The 21053-nt window shown below is 40.8% G+C and overlaps 1 protein-coding gene and 1 long non-coding RNA gene across 4 annotated transcripts; one reads left to right on the top strand and one right to left on the bottom strand.

The window, feature by feature from the left end:
* Window positions 1-80: 80 nt before the first annotated feature.
* On the bottom strand, window positions 81-15670 carry LOC139817811 (protein tipE-like). Of its 3 annotated transcripts, none has more exons than XM_071786118.1 (6): window positions 15153-15670; window positions 12194-12570; window positions 9879-10145; window positions 9051-9244; window positions 7088-7404; window positions 81-3612 (listed from the first exon to the last, which is right to left on the bottom strand). In XM_071786118.1, the coding sequence occupies exons 2-6, from the start codon at window positions 12396-12398 to the stop codon at window positions 3606-3608; spliced, it is 990 nt and encodes a 329-aa protein (XP_071642219.1). In that variant the 5' UTR covers window positions 12399-12570; window positions 15153-15670; the 3' UTR covers window positions 81-3605. The 3 variants fall into 3 exon arrangements, with proteins under 3 accessions (XP_071642219.1, XP_071642208.1, XP_071642212.1); XM_071786107.1 differs by having other exon boundaries at window positions 81-3598; window positions 15153-15652; XM_071786111.1 differs by having other exon boundaries at window positions 81-3598; window positions 15148-15652.
* LOC139817862 (uncharacterized) lies at window positions 12577-13179 on the top strand. The gene is made up of 3 exons (XR_011733315.1): window positions 12577-12745; window positions 12895-12949; window positions 13044-13179. It is a non-coding gene; the product is annotated as an uncharacterized lncRNA (long non-coding RNA).
* Window positions 15671-21053: the final 5383 nt, after the last annotated feature.

Consider the following 21053-nt stretch of genomic DNA (forward strand, 5'->3'; position numbering starts at 1 on the left):
TCAGCAAGCAAGGACAGATTAAGATAAATAGGTATTGATATCTTAAGACATTTTAAAAAAATATAATAATAATATGTGTATATCGTGAAAAAAGCTTTGACAAAACATTTTATTGTTAACCGCAGAAAAAGCCATATACACTTTCACACAAAATCGATCATAGTTCGATAATAATATTGAAAAATTCATAATTGAAATGTACATAAATATAAAGACGACGATGATGTTGCACGTTCCTCTTGTGTGTGCCAGAATTGTAGAAAAATTATCCCGAATATTTTTCGCAACACTCGTTGAACAACTTATTATTCGGTGATGATACGGGCGTGTATATATATAGTTCCTTTCCTTCATTTAGTAAGATGACGATGCTAATTGTGTTTTGAGGTGCGCTTTTATAAATTCACAGAGCTTTGACTTCACATATGAGATGCGATATATTTAAAATCGAATACACGGCCGGAGCGGGTGGAAGGAACGATTTTTGGTGTTTTGCGCTTCTATAAATCTATCTAATCCTATATACTTTTAGCCGCGACGGTCAAGTGCCATATAATATATTTATATATGTATATATATATTTTTTTTTTTATTGGTACTATCCGAACGCAGCACGCGCACCTTTGTTTTCATATCGCAAGTTAAGTACAGATTAACAGTAGCGATTTAAATGTTCACACACATTGCGTGCTCTATTGTATAAGTCTCTATTTTTTTTTGTAATTTATATAATATATACCTCTTTTCTTCTAGAATTCCTTTGCGATGACCTTAATTTTTTATACGACATTTTATTTCTCTTACTATCGTATTGCTCAACCAATGCCTCGAGAAACCTGCGCTCAACTTGTACCAATAAAATCCGAGCGTCCTTCGGTTTATTTTCTTTCCTCCATCGTTCAACATTATATCTCAATTATACTTTTTATCTGTTAATACTTATTAAATATTCTTTTAATTATTGTAGATCACAGACAACTTGTTCTTAATCCATAAAAACAATTCAATTATCTTTTTATTTTTCTCCATAGATTACCGATGTGTATTGAATGTGCCTTTCACGGTGGTGTATCGTGTATGTGTCGTGGGTATTGCTCGGTGTGTGTATGATCGCAAAAAAACAGCACGAATCCCGGAAACGTAAACCGATGTCGAGCGATAATTACATATGGTTTTTTTCCACATCTCGCCCAGTTTATTGCCGCATGGAACACCAATATATTTTCGAGGATGAAAACTCGAGGTTGTAAATGATCAAATTATACATTTTCAGTCAAGTTTTTAGTAAAATTTCAAAGTTTCGATACAAACGCTATAAACTAAATGCTCACGTGCATTTCGAAGTATTACCTGGGTACTCCCAGAGTTTCCATGCGGCAAGCGTTTGGTCGATATCCCAGGCGACGTTATAATGCTAAAATCATAACGTAACGTAACAGCTAATTATGTTCACGGCCGACATTGAGACGATAATAAGACTAGCCGTTCTTTTTAAGCCTGAGGAGTAGCACGAAGCTTATTGCGATTTTGAAATTATCGCGATTACGATTTATTTTAAACCGTTGGGCACCAAGTACATTTCATCCTTTGAGGGGAAATTTCTGTACAGAACAGCTCAACATGTTGTCAAATATAACATTGTTAAAATATACAAATGGTACATAACAAAAAAAAACAATTTAGTGACTCTAGGTCTGCCCTTTTTAATTATGTGCTCTCAACACCTGTTTTCTCTTTTTATTTTTTTTTCCTGAAGAAACAGCGCATAATTTCTCTCGTTTAAATGCAGAAAGCGTACCTAAAACAACAACAAGCCCTACCTCGGTTTTTTATCTCGAGAGAAGCCCTCACCTCGCATTATATACCGAACGTTCCTTCGCCTTGTGCATTCGTATCGATTTAAATGCGCATATGTAGCAGTCGTAAGACTCGCGTAAGGTACCCTACGTTTCTTCGTGAGTGTCGGTCAGGTACCTGAAAAAACCGTTAGAATTTGTGCGTGTGGAGATCATAGACGATACATGGACGAGGCCGCAACGGGGTGCGGGGGTGGACATTTGCGAATCGCGCGCGTTTTTTTTTCTTTACTTGCAAAAGCGTGTCGCCAGTTAAAAGTGGAACGGACGTGATGTCGTCGGTGTGTCTGATAAAAGTGTCTAACGATGCACGCGAGTGGACGCATCATGATCACACAGCAAGCGAATTACCTGATAATACTCATAACGTTTTTACGGTATTTAGCTCATAGTTGATTAAGTTCTTTAAGTCCATAGCTAACTCTCGTGACTTTTAATATACAGATAGCGCGCGACGCCGAGCGAGTGGACACCTCGCTAAGCGTCCCTTTCCCTCTTCTGCGTTCTTCGGATGGACGTCCGTTCGGTAATCGTTGAGTGAACCAGAGGGAACGTATATACTCGGTAAAATGCGCTTCGTTGCAAGTTTGCGTCGGTCGTTTTGAGAATGGCACGAGTCCAGGTAACTTTGAGATTCAATCAGTTAATATAAAGATATAAAAGAATCGTTTACGTAAAAACGATAACCGCTTCTTGTATAAAAACAAGCTTCTTCAAGTTTCGTAACGTGATACCATACATAGATAGAAACGTACGTTCGAGAAATCGATTACTTGCACAGGCAGACTTATAATCCACCGTTAAATTTATCATTTATACGACGTGTAAATTTTTAACTGACAATTATTATAGATTTATACAATTCAAGAATAGACTCGTGCCGTTTCCAAAGCAACCGATTTGCTTCCTTTCTACGCAGAACGATCGCCTACCGTCGCGGATACATCGTGGAAAATCGTTTAAAAATATACGGTGTACCCGAGAACGCGCTACGTGTACGACAGTAAGGACAGGTTCTTCATGGGATGCGATATACAGGCACGAGATTCGCGAATTGATTTCGTATCGCGAATCGCACTTAGACAAGCTACGAAGAAGGCATCGTGCGAGGTAAATCATCAATCTGGCGCGCGGAATAACGACTGCCGCGTGCCAATGTTAAACATTGCAAGGAAACGAAGAACTTTTTTGGCGCATATACGTGCATCGCGCTGAAGATACCGCATTCGTGAGAGTTTCTGCCTCTCTCTGGCACGACAGTCTGCGACAGAGTTATCGATACACACGACATCGCAATTATTGAGCTATTATCGAGTAGGAAAAGGTATGTCGCGAAATATCGTCGTGACACCTGCAGATATAAGTCGGCGCTTATAACGGGGACAGATTTACGATAGAGAAATGGCAGATTTTAGTCAAGGGTCGCTCTCGAATCGCGCCGTGTATTCGCGCACGATTCGAGTTCGCTCGAGAGAGTACCGAGTGTGTCTCTGGTTCACTCCGTGAATCGCGAGGGTGGATTTTAAAATCGATCCTGAGACAGAAAGATAACTTGACTCCTTTTCTCGGTCGAGGAAGCTTTCCTCGGCCGCTGTGACGCCTCGCTTCTTTACGGACGGCGATGGAATCGCCTAGTGTGGTCTCCACGAGATATTATTCAGACCTTGAAAATGCCGCTTCAAACTGCTGCCGTCGGCCCAGGGGGAGTCGAGATACTCGTCGTCATCGTCTTGCTCAAGTTTCTGCAAGTTAAAAACTAATATGACACTTCTCGCTTAATGTCCTCGCTTAATTCCTCTTAATGAGGAATATCTCGGGTTTACATGATTTATTTCGATACTATTCACCCCCCGCGCTTGAAGTTGTAGAGATCATCTCGGGTTTACCTTATTTATCTCTATATTATTCGCCGCTTAAAGAGCGAGATTGAATTATTTACAAGTTAAATTGTTGGTTGTAGAGAAGATTAACATGAATGTAATCACCTTTCAACTATTAAGAACGTTACTTCCTGATATTATTTAAATTATTTCCTATATTATTTAAAAAGTAATTTACATAATATTTTTAAGTGCAGCACTGTATTATGTTGTTAAGATTAGAAGATCATTTTTTTTTATCTTCACCGTGTATCTCGATCGAGTTCACCCTTAATGTTTCGCATATTGGTTCAATTCGTGAATTCGAAGCCTCGTTGATATCCCAAACTTGCTCGTCTGTGCGCATAGAGCGCAAACGACCCTAATACCTCGCGGTTTCTGCAAGCTCGCGCGGTATTCGCGAAGAGACGACCGCGAGAATTCGGCGAGGTAGGAGAGAGCTCCGAGGGCTGTCGTTTGGAAGCTATGGGGAGGGCCGAGAAAGCAAGGGTGAGTTAGGCGGGGCTTGTTGGGTCAGAATCGATGCTCGCGTCCTTGCCTGGTCTCTCTCAGCGTGGCCTCTCTCACGCATCCCGTGTATAAACGACAAAACCGCAGGTCCCCCGTTTGCGTGGGGGCTAACTCACGATTGATCATGAACACGTGCGAATTCGTGCCGCACGGAAACGTGCATGCGTCGAGCATGCTCGGGCAAAAATAGATGAATTAAAGTAATATGTTGGGAATTCATTGTGTAGGATAACACATTTCTAAGCCTTGAAATTTCAATAATTTGGCTATTTAAAATCTCTTTTTTATTCACAGTTTTAATAGCAGTCTCTAACGAAGTTAAATAATTTAATTAAACTGAGATTTTTGTAATTGCTGAAAGATTTCCCCATCAGTAAAAGGAGTAAAAGGATTATTTATTATTTATTTAATCTTGATTGTGAATAATATAAAGTGATTTTGATATACTGAGAGTAGAAATGATTGCAAATTTAATATATTTTCACATAGTGGAAAGTTTTTGTTGAATAAGTTTTTTAGGAAGATAAAAAGATGGATAGTCTCAAATGTCATGCATTTGCCTCAACTTTCCGATTTGCAGAATAATAATTGCAGTTCTTTCTCGCTTTCTCGCTGACAGACGGCAAAATAAACTGGGGCAAAGTAATATAAGTAGCTTTGCATGAAGGAGAACTACTACTCGCTACTACATCTCCTCGGCAAACATAACGGGTCAGACATTGTCGCGTGTGTAGTTCTCTTCGAGAGTGGAACGGATTATTTGCGGATGTAGAACGCTCGTTCGCGTCCAGTATCTGCTCAAAAATGTTTCATCCTTCCGCAGCATATACATGTTTCAGAAGTCGTTTATGACTTTTCTTGAGAAACGTTTAGAAAATTGTACTCTCCCGTGTAGAAAGATCACGAAAACAAATTCGTTACGCTGTCGCACAAGGTAAACTCGCGAAGTTTCCGCTCGAAAGATCAGACACGAGGAAATAGGGGTGTTTGATCGTTGCTTCTGTCGCTGTCGTTGAATGGTAGGTATGAATCGGGGGATACTCCGGATAGATTACTCTGTGTATATGCGGTTGAACGATGGTGGGAGAAAGGTAGCGGCGACTCGCAGTCTATCGCGCAGCCGTTCGACCTATATATCGCCCTGCATCCCGAGTCCGCTATTTATAGATAGATGCGCCGGTAGTGTGGTCGAGAGCACTTAACTGCGCCATCATTTTATTACATCGGTAGCTTTTTACGAACAAATTATTCTTATGAAGTTAATCGCGAATTTGAAAAAAAAAAAACAGTTGATGCGAAGAATAGAGAGGATGCGATTTCCCGTGGTGGAAGATACTTCTCTATTATGACGCGTACTTCCGTAGCGATTCATCGAACATTCGATTTAGAATTCGTGGATCAATTTATCTTCCACGAATTTATCCTATAATCTCCATTCTACACCCACGGCATTCGAGTATATCGCATTCTCGTCGGAAGTTTGGATTGCTATACAGTTCGGGATTCTCGATTATTAAATATTGAACGATGTATGTCGTAGGATTTCTGTAATCAATTCCTCTGCGGACCTTTAGAATCCGCGGCACGATTAATCCCAATTTAAAACGTGCTGAAATAACGTAAATCTCTGACGATGAAACCGAAATGACAATCTGACATGTACGTGATCTGACATATTTTTACGTACAATATATCTGGTATTTTTTTTCTTTCGAGTCGTATTTATTCGTGAAACAATGTGTATATGAAAGTTGAAGTATTCTACGTTCGTGCGTCATTAAATGTTCGTAATGTATTGATTACTCATTTGTCTCATTGAAGAGGCGTACGTTCCAGCGAACGTCTTTACGTACAATGCCCTCAGAACGTCGATATTCATAAAATTTATCGCGCTGTTATTGTTCAAACGACGCGTTTCGTAATTGACGGCTGCATGGAGATACATGAATATTTCGAGCTGTTTGTGAACAACTTGGCACGCCGCCGCGCCGATCTGATTGCTCGCAACTGATCAATTTTATACAGGGGGATGCTTGTTCACATGGATTATCGAACACCTTCGGTTCGCCGCAAACCACGAAGGAAATTGACTGAATACTCCTATGGCAACGTCATACCTGAACATATATAAACCGTGCGGACTGCGGAATGACATTTATGCACTCGGCGCGCTGTTTCTATAGCGAGTCGTTCATTCAGACGATTTTATGCCCGGCGTAAAATTATTGCATCCGAGTGAAGCACTTAAGACTCAAGTTAGCTCTTACGACAACATAAATATCTTTCTGTGATTACGAAGCAGACGGGTAAATGGGGTAAAAAAAAGACAGTTTTGTTTAATTTTATGTTGTGCCTCCGAACATTTTGTTAATCATTTTTCATGTTATTCACTTTGGCCTGTAGTCTCAGAGTTCACTTTTGTCGATAAATGCGCGCATTTATTTCTGAGATTCATGTAACATAAATATGCTAAATGCGCGCATTTATGAAAGTGAACTGAGAATACGGGCCTTTATGTATATTGTTATGCGGAAAGAGAGAGAGAGAGAGAGAAAGAGAGAATTGCGCCGTAATAGCTTCTCTGGGGCTCAGGCAGGATTACCATTCCTAAGGAATAACTCTAAATCGTCGGCGATTGCGGTTAAAGTGATTATGCCTGTTCACAGTTAATGCTTAGAGCAAGTCTTCTCGAAGCCCTACGGAAAACCACGAAGACACTTAAAAGCTTAGATCGACAGTCAACAAGTAAGATAGCGAGGTCTGGCCGGTCTCTCTTTACGTTGACACGCGTTCCTAAAGTCAATCGATACCACACGAGATTTTCGGTGAAGCGGTGCTTACCCCTGAGCGGAGAGCGAGTTAGGAATCCCGTCAAGACTTTCCCTGCTGATGTCGTCGGCCATCGCGACCTTGAGTTGGTGCCCGAAGCTCGCCAAATCCTCCCTGAAGGCTTCACTTCCGGGCGTCAGTGCACCGCTAGTGGGCGGCAAGGGTGTACCGTCGCCTTCCCCTTCCTCCCCTTCCTCACCCTCTTCGCCACCTACGAGGACCACCTCGTCTTCGTTGTAGATCTTGAAGTAGGCGATGGTGAGGTATATCACCGAGATTATGAAAGACGGTATCGGAATTGCCATCGCGTACACAAGGTTCATGTACACCTGAGGAAGCGTTTCACACATGTGACCAGAGCTTGGCGGAAATTAATATGTGCATCCCGGGGTTCTTTTACCCATGCATCGAGACAGTGTTTTGTGGAAGGAATCCCGCGAACGAATTTCGACTGAAAGATTAATTTAATTACGAATAATTTTGTAATTAGTTACTCGAATTACTGATCACAAAGTATAAAAATAAAAGGAACTAATTAATTTGATCATAAATAAGAATAAGAAAAATTATATAGATCAATATTGTTTAACGGATAATAAATATAATCCGAACAAAAGAGTATAGTGAAACTGAATGTAACTAGACAAGTGGTAGCAGTCAATGTATGATCAGCCGTTTATAGAGATATTTGTATTGAGAAATAACTAAGCGTTATTTTTCAATCATCTTTTCCAATTAAGAATAAATTATATAAAAAAAACGTTATTCGATATCACTATGGCAATTTCATTGCCAAGACACGGCCGAGTTGATCCTGTAAAATGACCTTTCTATAAATTTCTATAAATTTGGCGGCAGAACAGTCCCGAGAGAGAGCCGTGTTATTCGCGCCACGTGATCCTATTTCTTCCTGTCGTCCATTCGTTCGAAGGATTGGCGGGCTTTTCCGGGATCGCCGATATTATCGGCGGGTTTATAATAGCACGCCGGCCGCACACACTTGTGGAAATTGGATTTCTGCGCGCCGGGAGAAATTTTCTTTTCTTCCGGGCGGCGCATCGCGCGCCGCGATGGCTTCCGTCTTTATTGTCATCGAGCCGCCCATTCAACCGCTTTGAAATGCATTGTCCGTTCCTCGTGCGGACGGTCGCATTTCCGTCGCCGTTAACGCTACTCGCGCTGTGCCCCCACGCTCGGAAAATCTCCTCTTCCGCTCTTTGCTATCGCTTACATCTTCTACGTGTGATCTTTCGCAATGTAATTCCATTGAATGAATTAATTAATTTTCGGTGCAGATGCGGGAGAAATCCGTTTTACACCAATTGTCTCGAAATGAGGATCATTTTCAGGTATCTACGGCGTCGAGGTCTAAACTCGACGGAAATTATATCGCTTTCAACACGTAGTCGAGATTATGCGAGATTCATAAAGAGATGAACCCCAGACATTCTACAGGAATAAACGCGAGACTCATTTGCAGCATATAGAGCCGCGATCAAAGTGACAGTCGGGACTGTCGGGAGAATGACTTTCGTGAGAGTGTCTCTGTGTTTCCAGTTAGAGCCGATTCACCGTTCTCCGCACGAACTCATTACCGTGATCCATTTAATCATTTCATACGAAACAGTTTCGGCCGGTATATCACGCTCCGCTCCCGATAGGCAGCCGCAGTATTGATTCTCAAGTGCGCGGCTCAAGTCCCGGCGTTTAACTCGGGCAAAAGTCACATAGCACTTCTTTCGCGTGACTCGCACATACCGATATAGATGGCAAATCGCCTGAACTATAATCCGGTCACCGGGTTATAACACGCCGGGAAGCTAAAGCCACGTCAGTGGCCGACGGATGCCATCGCGTCGGCGAAGGAATTCGCACATCCAGGGATTTAGGGTTGGAACTGGAGACAGACACACATAGACGCGACGAGAGAGAGTGTCCACGGCGTGGGAAGTGTATAACAATAACGGCCAGAGACCTGCCACATGTCGAGGTCGCTGATGACTATCCCGGGATCCACTTTCGAGTAGTAACAGCTAAAGTTCTGCCCTATGTTGGCGTACTGCCGGTAGAAAATACTGCAATTCAGTATTGGAGGGTATCCACAGCCTTTTACGTTGGGGAACAGCTTGGCCCCGGTGAAGTACCACACGGAGTCGTTGCCCATGAGACCTGCGAACTTTCCCTCGTTATTGTTCGGCAACGGGGGAACGCGTTCCAGCGGGAGAACCGGAAGAACAAACCGGACGGGGGGGGGGGACAAAGAAAACGTATAATGACTTCTGTATACAATACGCTCTCACGTTCAGCGAGATGAATCGCTGAAGTTTTACCGGAGAAAACTTATCCCTCTCTCGCGGGTGCTGTAACAGTTTTAGTTCTCTATCTATTGGCTTCGTTAAGTCCGCACCTGTTTCTAACGATTTTCGCACGTAGAATCAATCAGAATAATTCATCGCAACGAAGACTTTTCAATTCCGGTAATAATTGTAAAATCATAAAATATGACAAGATATTTATATAATTATAGATATAATGTAATTATGAAAAGTTAATACAGTTATCAATAGTTTTAAAATTTTACTTCAACGTTCCTATTATTTCTGTTGGCTCTTTGATTGGATAACAGAATAGGATTTTATAATTTTATGACATTTATAGCGTCAAAACGGTTCTGATGCATATGTAAAATATCAATTACACGAATAAATAGCAAGCTTCTCTTTTCGAAAACAAATATGGAACGGATTCAGATGATCGAAGGTAGGATTGAATCTCAAATCCTCGGTGTGATATCACTTTGTACCTGTAGGGAAAGATTTCGGCAGTCCGTTCTCGTCATCCACGGCAAAGTTCTCGTCGCCGTCTTCGATGTACTCGCCTAAGGAACGCTCGTAACGAGGCATCCGCTTGTTCTCTTCGTCGTCCTCGACACTTCCTACCGCTCCGCCTTCCCCATCCGACCCCTCGGTCGTGTTTTCCGGTAGCTTATAGTTGACGCGTATTTGCGTGCAATCGTACAGTTCCTTAGTGCAACCCTCTCTACAGGATGTCCATGAGCAATTGCTCGTACCTGGACTCAACGATCATTCATGGAAATTGCCGCGGCCGCGGAATACACAATCCAAGCACAATACAAAGAACATTCGCGCATGAACAAATAACTGGAAAAAAAATGAGTGACACATCCAAAAATACACGTACGCACATACATACATCAAGTCGTAAAAAACGAGTGAAAGCGTGAGACAGCGGATTGAAACATTGACAATTCCATGAAAATGGATAATTCTTTATGAAAATTTACGAGATTGAAGTTTGAAGCTTGCAACCGTCAACAAGCATTACACACAATTCATTCAAGAATTTATGAAATATTCGTTAATTTATTCAAATTTCTAGATAATCGCTATATCCATCACCGACGTGACGTTTAAATGAAAAAGTAATAACTCACAGTCGCAAATTTATTCCAGATATACAGTCAACGCGGATAGACACACATTGCGAGAGGATAGATCCGCCGTGTGAAACGAATATCGGAAACGTGCATGCGGAGACCAGAGGCGAAGACGATGGCAAAGCAGAGAGTGTCGGAGATTGAGCCGTCGTCCAGAAAGTGTTTTGCATCGTGACGTAAAGTTGCAAGGGATGTTGACACGAGGCCGGTGCTCAATCGTGAAGAGCACCTGCACCCCTATTGACGTCCGTGAAGAGAAGAAAATTCAAGTGACGAAGGAGAAACGAAGGGAGACTCGAATGAACGTGAGCCGCGGGGGTACCAAGAGCACAAAGACACCAGTTGCGTCGATCTTATCACCACTCGCCGCGGCCTCTCTTTCCTGGCTAACGATTGACCGGTTCTTTCGATTCCTTTTATATCTTTGTATTTTTCACTCGATAGAGAAGCTCGTTCCCGCAAATGTTATTTAACTAAATTACTAAAGTTTCGCTGGTTCTCTCTTTCTGGATTAAAAAAAAAAAAAAAAAAACGAAGGATTTATTCAAATAACGACTACTAATAAATTTATGATACACATATATATTCTCCTGCGAGCCAAGAGAAGTCCCCTGAAACATGCAGAGAAACGACGTTCTCTGTTCCTCGGGAATTTTATGTCACGGTATTCATCTAATGGAGAATTAAAATTCATAGGACAGTATTAAACTTTTATGTTAGCTATTCACGAACGTGCGGTGGACGGCCCGACATGAAAGGCAAATGCGTGCCATCGGGGGATAAAAAATTCATAGGCTTTTTTTTTTTGTTACAATCTCCGTTGAATTTATCGTGATCCAGAGCGAGTTAGGGAAGCATTTCCCAGGCGGCGAAGGAAGACGAAGTAATTACGACGGAACTGCGCGGCGTTCTTCAACGTTTGCCGTTATAATTAAAAGCGCAATTACTTCCGTTATTGTTGCCCATGTGCTGATCTTCCTACGACTTCACTGCTAATCAGAGGTGGATGCGATTGCTGTTTTATGCCAACTAAATAAATTGTGATACGATAAATATGAAATTAAGCGCGGAAACGTCAGCTGTCCTGTACGGACGTTCTTCGTCACTTTTGTTCGGTCTGGGAAATAGCCTTTCCAATCATTCATGAAACTCGCATATTTTGACGCTGACCTAATTCTATAAATGGGAATTTACGTCAATTCCTGGTGTAATACGTTTATCATTGTCTGTCACGTGAAATATTTTTAGAATAAAATAATACATAATTTTCTTTGGGAAAAAAAAGAGTATCATTTTTTCTAATATATGTCGCAAACTTTTTTATTTTAAATTACGCACGATATGTCTCTTTTACCAGTTATGTCACGGTATTCATCTAATGGAGAATTAAAATTTAATGAGATTAGATGTGATTTGGACGCGATTTTTCTACAACTTTATAAAACGTCTCTCATCACGTGCATACAAACGCAAAATGATATATGTTCATACCAACAAACACACATGCTTGGACATAGAAACAAGAAACGTGAAGGACTTAGATTGCGCGCGAAGGAAGAATTCTCAGAAGAGCGAAGAATAGAGAGTTTACACAACACATGCAACGAGGAGCGACAACGAGAGCGAACAGGTGTGAGAGATAAGGGTTGCCGATTGTTCACCTCTTCTGGACTCAACGTCGATGGTAACACACTCGGCGGGTCGAGTGTCGAACTGCATGAAGATGGTGGTGAAGGCGGGGTCGATAACGAAGGGGACCAAGAAGAGGAAGGCGAAGAGGCTGAAGGTGCTGAGGAGGATGAAGAACGCGGTCGTGTAGAACAGCAGCTTCTGCAAGAACGTCTGCTTCTCCTTTTCGTCCGCCATCTCGGAGAACAAACGGCAGTGCTGGTTTCGTGCTGGGGGCTCCTAAGCGACGTCGTCGCCGTCGTCGTCGTCGTTGCCGTCGTCGTCGTCGTCGTCGTCGTCGTCGCCGCCGTCGTCCTCGGCGTGCCTGCTGCTCGTCGTCAGACGTCGGACGTCGAAGAGACGGAACGATCTGCAGGCAATTCGCAGGTATTTGTCCTCCGTTGCCGTCTGGTATCGCGAGTCGAGTTTTCTTCGTGCCCCGAAAGACCTCGCGGAGGAAGAGAGAGAGAGTCACCCCTCCGAGAGATGATTTCTCTTACGGAAATTCCCGGGGGTTAGCATGCGCTGGAATGCTTCCGTTAGAGGTGAGATTCTTTTGTACGCATTGTGCAACGAGCGCCATTTATCTTGATCACCTTGAAGCGACGTATCGATTAAACGACTTTTTTTTCTCTTCTTTTGCGACGTACATTCGGTCGAATGATGAAAGAGTATAATTTTTTATATTATCTAGGGGTTGTGTGATATTGTTTCGCGGTCTATTTTATTCTTTGGCAAACTAGGGGCATGTACGTATATATATATATGGGACCTGTAAATGGCAGTGGAAATAGACGAAATCAATACTATCATGAATCTAACATTTTTTTATCGTATTCATAGATTGCAGTAATCTTTTTTTTCCCCATTGGAAGGAGGGAAAATTAACGATAGTTTATCTAGCTCTTAAATAATCCAAAGAGCTCCGTTTTGTTTAAAACAACAATGTTATATTAAAACTGAGACTATTATAAATTTCAATTCATGATTTGAATTTCTCGTAGTAACAACTTTATAGAACACCTTTAATTTCAACGTAGGTTATTGCAGGAAGCAAAGGACAAGGAAGTGCCGGACAATTACGTGTTTCCAACTTGGTCTATGGGCACTATCGGCTTTCGGCACAATGACGCGATCGTTCGATTCTCATGAAAGATAAATGAGACGGACAATACCTATTAACGTCGCACATAACTTGGTTTTCATTGAATTCTTGTTAGAGAGAAGATAGAAGATTTCTTACAAGTTTTATCATGGATATTTTATTGATTATGTTTTATTATTAAATTTTACTCAATTTTTATATTCATATAAAATTTGTAAGGGTCAGAAAGACGGAATCTGTGCCTCTTAAAATGTCTCAAGCCTTCAGTATCGAGGTAAAGTTGCTCCTCAAGTTTCTTGGTCATCGAAGGCAATTCATGGAATTTTCCGGCGGAAGTTTCTGACGTCCTAAAGAAAGACGAAATGACTGTTGGACTCAGGATTGATCCCGGCCCTGAGATCCAAAATATTGCTTCGCACGTTATTGGATTTTATTTATATACTGTCACACATTATACACAAGAGAGAATAAGGATAAAACTTATAACGAGTTTTAAGGAGGTTTATGTGAGTTCACGTGGAGTCGTTTAATCGAAGGGATTAAAGACTGTATCGTGTCCTTCGTACTTGAAAATAATTTACTCATGTAGTTTATCCTTTGTTTAAAAAAATCAATTAAATAAAGCAATTAATTAATATAAATAAAAAGTAAATTATTTATGTACCCCATTAAAAATAAGAGAAAGATAGCGATTAAGAAAAGCGTTTTGTACGTCGTAATAAATTGATTAGTAAAGATGATAAAGTTATTGAACATTACTGAAAGTAATCTGTTACTTTGTCTAAAAAAATAATATCTACTTAATTTATGCTGTTTACTGAATCTTAATTTAATTACCAATTGCGACGTATGATCATAAGATCTAATAATTGCTTTGCTTATACATTGATAAATTTATATGTATAAATATATATAATGTATATTTTTTTATAACATCCACAAAAAGTGCTTATACAACTTTAATAACTTTTTCAAGCTTACTACGCTTTTCTAATGCATGATTTACGTCGGGGGTATACCCTATTGCATAGCGTGTCTCTATTGCAAGTCTATCTAACCTTTCCTTTGCCTAATGTAATTTTGATAGCACCCGGAGTAGATAACAAAAAGTCAGGATACTTCATAGTTGTCAACAGTTCCTAATAACGAGAAAGTTGTGAAAGCATTATCTTATTCTCCGATTTTACCGCAATCACTAATATTAAATAATTATAAACGTAAATATAAAAAATAATGTGGCGCAACTTCTTTATAAAGAGATATTCTACTATATATTAATAGTTCGATAGCGAAATCTATTTACGTAACTTCTTTTCTCGTACACATCTTTCAAGATTTACATCAAAATGAAGAAATGACTTTATTCGCACGACTACTATTTATTTTCTTTTCATAAAATAAAAGAAAAAGAAAGGAATAACTTTGCACCGCGTTAAGCGATAATTTTAGAACCACTTAGCATCTAAGAAAATAGTCAATAAAAAGCTTTTTCGTGGATATTCATGAAAGTACAAGGCTTATGAATTAATTTCTTAGAGGTAAACGTGATTCTAAAAGCTCCTGTTTATCGTGGCGCAAATTTACCTACATAGAGGCAATATGTTATCCTACTTAATAGTCTTCGAATGTTTACTCGCGAATAACTTTTGCTCTCGGCTCGCGAACATTTAAATCTCTTCTTTACGGGATCTTTGCGATAATTTGCAATATTTTCGGCGTTTTGTTTCAAGACGTTATCTCAGGTGAAGCTGGATCTCAAGCGATTCAAACCCCGAGAATCTCTCAATCGGAGCGAGTCACGCAAAGAAAACTCGACCAGTTCCCTTCGGAGTCGGACGTAACGGTACCCCCTATGTAGAAAATGCGAATGCATCAGGGCTCGGCGCCCTCTTCCTGTGCCCCCTCATCATCATCATCCACCTTCTGCTACTCCTCTTCCCGCGTTCCTCGCTCCTCTGCCCTCCTGCCGATCTCTTCGTCCCCTACTTCCGCGCACTATGTCACACTGCTGTCCACCGTGCACATTTGTCTCCCCCGCGACACGCAAATCACCACGACGCCCTGGCCCGCTGCCGAAGGATGATTAAATCGGGGAAAGGCGCGAAAGAGAAGAAGGGTTGCAAGAAGAAGGGATGAAAGAGGGACAGGGTGGAGGCGAAGAGATAAAAGAAACGATATACCGTCCCGCGATACGTGGATCACGACGGGATCCGCATAGCGTGCGCTTTCAGCGACGAGCTTCCATCGGCAGACCTCCTACGGCAGAGCCAAGTCCGCGTGTGCGCGAAGCTTTTATCCTGGCCGCGGCGCCGACGGATGCCGGGCTACTGCAGTCGGTGGAGCTTTCGGGCGAGCTTATTTTCAAGCGATACCAGCGCCAACGACGGTACCTCGTAGCATCGACCGCCGCCACCACCGTCGACGACGACTACGACGACGACGAGGACGACGACGGCGCGATCGCCGTCGTCCGGGGCGACCCCCGTAAGCCCCTATCACCTTGCGTTCCCTCTTCTTCGAAGAAGGCGCCCCTCGCGCTTTCTTTCGCGATTACCCCGGCGTACAATTTATTGCCATTGCTGTCTTGCTGGATGGCATGCTGTTTAGCAATTTATATCGCTATAACTGTCTCACGAGCTTCGCACGAATACGAGATATCGAAGCTTTCTTTCCCCTTCGCTTCAGATCTGTTTTTTTTCTTTTCTTTCTCCCAATACAATTTGCCTTTTTTCTTTTAAGACTTTTTAAATATTCATTAATCATAGGAGAAGGGCAGAAACGTTAAAGTATGAGATATCTTAATGTGATTTGGATCTTTTTTAGAGAAATATGTAAATTTCAAACATACGATAAACTATATAATTTGTATTTATACAAGTAGAAATGTATATTCGATTTAAGACGTTTAACATATAATGAAACTTTGAAAATTAAATCTCCGTTTTTTAAAATTAAATCCTTTAATGAAATAACAATGTAAGAAAATTGCATTTTTATTTTTGCATTTTTTTTTATTTTACGCACGACACAATTCTGTAGATTATTCTACAATGTTAGAATTATCTTAACAATTTTTATCTCTAATATTACTAGTGTCTATTTTTTGCTATATTTTTCATTATGCTTGTTTCTTATTATTTATTCGATGCAAAATACCACTCTTAAGAAGTAGTTCTACCATCGATCCGAGAATTTCGAAGGATCGGTTGAGAAATAAGAATAGGGTAAGGAGATTCGAGCTATTCGAGTCAGTTAAAGATAAAATCGGATAAAAATTTTCAAGCCAAAAAGCCCTCTCTACTTTAAAAATTGAAAAGCTCCTCTCTGTTATGAAAATTTTTTATCCGATTTTTTCTTTAAAATATATTGACTCAAATAGTCCGTCCTTATCCTAACGAGTTGCAATTAAATCGGAGTTGAACGCGATGGAGTCATGAACCTCGCTTTGTTTATGTAGGAGGAAATAACGGAGATTTTATTACCGCTATTTCAGCGTTAAGACCAGTGTGTGCTTTAATCTTGAATTCCTAAGTCCATATTTATAGTCGCGTTTACTTGAAATCTCGTCTTAAGGGAATACCAAGTGAGATACTCGGAATGGAGATTCTTACTTTGAGACGCAAACTGTTCGATGTAACGACTTTAGATTAGAGAACAGCTGCGACTATTCAGCTGAGCATTCGATTATCCATGTAAAATTTAACTTGACATTCAAGGCATATCGATTAAAGCGGCGATAGGTGCTTCTTTTCAAAATCGATGTCCAGAACTATTTATAAAATAATATCTGCATTTATTCTTAATAAAAAACAAATTTATATCTCAGAAAAGACTCAGAATTGAAGAAGATAAAGGACAAAGAAATCTTCTTTATATGCCAGATATACTTTCCTTAATTCTATCTGACAACCAACTGTCTGATATCCTTGCGATTTAAGAAGGAAAACCAATAAGCGCTCCCGGTCTAGTTGGAGTTTGGAACAGTGACGAAGTCACTGAAACGAAATTAAGCCCTTCGCTTGTAGATGAAGTTCGCTTCATCTACAAGATGTAGAAATTTTAAGAGAGATATACATATCGAGTGGTTTCAATCTATTGCTGATGGTTTCAATGACACAAACTTATTTCAAGTACCTATTAATTAATAAATACGTTACCATCCCCTAAATGCTATTTTCCAAGATGGTTTGAAGAGTTATTATTATCGCGAATGACGTAACGAACAATTCTCCAGACGATCGGTCGAACGGGTATCAATATTAATTTCCGTCTGACGACGAAGAAAGCATCTGTTACCGCGTAATGCAGCTTCCGTCAGTCACTAAAATTGTGTAACTGCTTCTAAGAAGGATGTCGACCGACTCGCAGCGGCTTCCATTAACACGGCGAACGCAGTTTATTGATACGCTTTTCGATACTTCACGTTGCAGTGGTTGCGAAATGTGGAACACGGTTTGCATTTCGCGATTATCGAGTCCAATCACGTTTAAATTTAGTTAGAGAAATTGAATTTTGCTTTTGATCAATCAAAGAAAAGCGAGGTGGCGGCACGAAGAAAGAGAGATGTGACTGTTCTATAAAATAAATTGCTAAAAATCAATATATCTATACTTTCGATTAAACTTGTTATCCGAAAATCAAGGTTTCACAATCTTCGATATTTAAATATGAAATCGTTTGGACAATTATCTAATTATTTTACAAATTTTGAATGCTATTTAGACAGATTCGGAGACTCTTTTATAAATCTTTTATATTGCTAGTCTTTTCTATTCTTGTACAATCGAGAATATCGTCGACCATCTTTATTAAATTGGAGGACTGACTATACTTGAGTGCAAAGTGCTCTCGACTTGAATGCAATATCTAAAGCTAAAAACTGCTCATAGTGATGGTTCGTTATAACACATTACGAAATATCTATCATTTCACTAATTTATTTTGATTGATCTTATATTTATTGTTAAGGATTAATAGGATAAACTTTTTGAAATTAATGTGAATTTCTGAGTTATATAGAGCAAGAGAAACATTCATTCTTTCTTTTTTAAATAAAAGTTCCAAGAAAATTTTTATTACATATTTATTACAAGAAATTTACTAGGCCAAACTTTTGACGAATTTTCTGATTAAGATATATATTTTATCTTCATGTATTAATGATTAGAGACATTTTATGATTTGATATAATTGAAAAATGACAATTTTTACATGAGTGTAGAAGTCATAAAAAAACTAATTGGAAAAGAGAGCGTTGTTTTCACGAACGCGTTGCAACGTGAAAATATAGAATTTTTAATTGTTTCTAACAAAATGCAGCGTTTTCTGTGAATGAAAATGTTCACGTGAATCATCGTGCAGACAATAGTAGAATCGCTATTATACCATCCCTCTTTATCGGCGACATGGCGCTAGGTGCCACACTGACATAGTGAGACAGATTGACCTTAACGATGTAACCGGGGATAGTCCCAGGCTGATTCGTCCCTCTCGTCGGCGGTCCTGCGGAAAATTGGCCGATAGCCAGCGAACCGAAATGTGGGCCGTTCGTTTTTATGCCACGTCGAACGTAAATGACACTGCCAAGTCTTCGCTAATTGTCTGATTCGTACGAATCGGTACCAGTACAACTTTTTGTTTTGGCAGAGACAAACTGAAAAAACCTCCATGCCAATGAAAGTATACATATTAAACGTCGAGATAGAATAGCCAAGGTCACGATCATAAAATTATTGATTATAGAACTTCTGAATAACTTAATAAAATTATAGTATAAGAACAATAAGAGATTAAAAAATCTTACACTGTAAAAAAATTTTGTAAAATTATAGGTAATTTTGAGACCCACTATAATAGGTGTAAATTTCCACACATTTTTAATTTGTGTAATTGTAATACAAAATTATTTTTTCCTTCCGTACTGTAATTTTGTAAAATTACAACCATTACATTGTATAATTATAACTATTAGTGGGTCTCAAAATTACCCACTATAATAGTTGTAATTTTACAAAATTTTTTTACAGTGTATGCACGTATATATTGTTGTATACATTTACAATTTATTCTTTTCAAATCCGAGTCCAAATCTCACTAAATCCGAGTCCAACGATTACAATCATAATTTTATTATTATAAAATTCAGTTTGTTTAAAGACAAATCACGTTGGATACCCGACAATAATACGCGATCTGATACAGCGAGGGATTTCACGGTAATCCCATATCGCAACAATATTATAACAGACGATAAATCTCGTGAATCTTGTTAATTCCCACATGATTAATTGACAAGAGCAATTGATATAATTCTTTTCCCACATAAATTTCACTTTAAAAAAGACTTTATTTCCAGTACTCAGTTATGAAAATAGCCATATTTTATCAGTGGTTTTATGACGCTCCTCCAGTTGAATATTGTCGCAAGCTGAAGGAATAAATTTGAAAATTTCTCAAGTAAAGAGACGAATATATCTGCATTAATGTATGAGCTTCTCGGCGCTACATTTTTGTAGGTATAGAGAGCTCGAAATGCGGAAGAGCCGGAGGAATGGATTATTGGAGATATCGGACGCCGTTTCTATTTATGGCCATGAATACGCGCGCACGAGTGCATGGATGCAAATATATATATCTCTCTCGGACGAGCCGTATCTGAACGGTGCAATCTTAACACCCTTTCCAATACCGACTAAATTAACGACGCGCTCGAAATTAACTGCACGTGCTTAGCCCACGTGCCATTTTCGTGTGGTCAGTTTCTGTCCCTGAACACGTTCCCAGTGACCAACTCTCGAGAGAAAATGCCGAGGCAATCAAAGAGGGCAGCCGACGAACCAGCGGATTGGAACAGTAATTAGGACATTCCCAGGATTCTTGCGCGTAACCAGTTCCCGCGAATCCCCCAATTGGATCGGCGAGCGAGCGATGTGAGCCCAAGCGCGCCTAAGGAACAAGAATCAATCGATCTCCTCCGACTTTTTATTTCCCAGGCCACTCTCTTCGTGTGACGTCAAAGCGCAAGTCGTCGTTTCTTTCGCGGAGGAATCGCCGTTGTTGATCGAAAGGATGAGGAGAAGCGACGTCGAGACAATATACGGGAACGCACGCGGGCGGACGAACGAGAGATTTCGGTTTTCGGTGTTGGGGGCGCGGACTGACCCGTTATCAGCGAGACCAACGGGCGAGGGTATCGAATTCTCATTCAGGTCAATCCTTTTATTCCCATAATCGACGCGTATACGTGGGCGGCTCGCCCACCGGCATGGCCAGGAGAGATGAGCGCGAGCGTGGACGTGCGTGCCGCCGCGCGGCTTTGCCTCGCGATGACAAAACGATGGTGTGTTGGTAGCAACGCGGGGTATTGATTTTGTGGTACAATACGGCAACTGCGAGGTGGAGCAGTTGCAGCTCCAGTACGACCGTCGTACCGCCATATTTGTTTCCCTCGGCCGAGACCGGACTGCGGGGAAAGAGCGGATTTTCTGCGGTTTTTACGCCGGATCGGCGAGTCGTCCCGCCGTTGCGTAAGTAACAGATTGAAGATCCGGACGCAAAACCCCCCGTGCAGTTCCACACGGGCGTTCTCCGACCGTTCTCACCCCCGCGCGAGGAGCGCGCGCGGACTCCGAAGCGCGTTTAGCATCCCCTTTCGGCGAGAGCAGGTGGTGCGAATCCGCGCTCCGGCGGGAGGACCGCGTAAACAACGCGTGACAGGTGCTCGACAGGTGATTGTCTCTCGGCGAAAC

Source organism: Temnothorax longispinosus, chromosome 1 (genome assembly GCF_030848805.1).
Source record: "Temnothorax longispinosus isolate EJ_2023e chromosome 1, Tlon_JGU_v1, whole genome shotgun sequence".
Taxonomy (NCBI): Eukaryota; Metazoa; Arthropoda; class Insecta; order Hymenoptera; family Formicidae; genus Temnothorax; species Temnothorax longispinosus.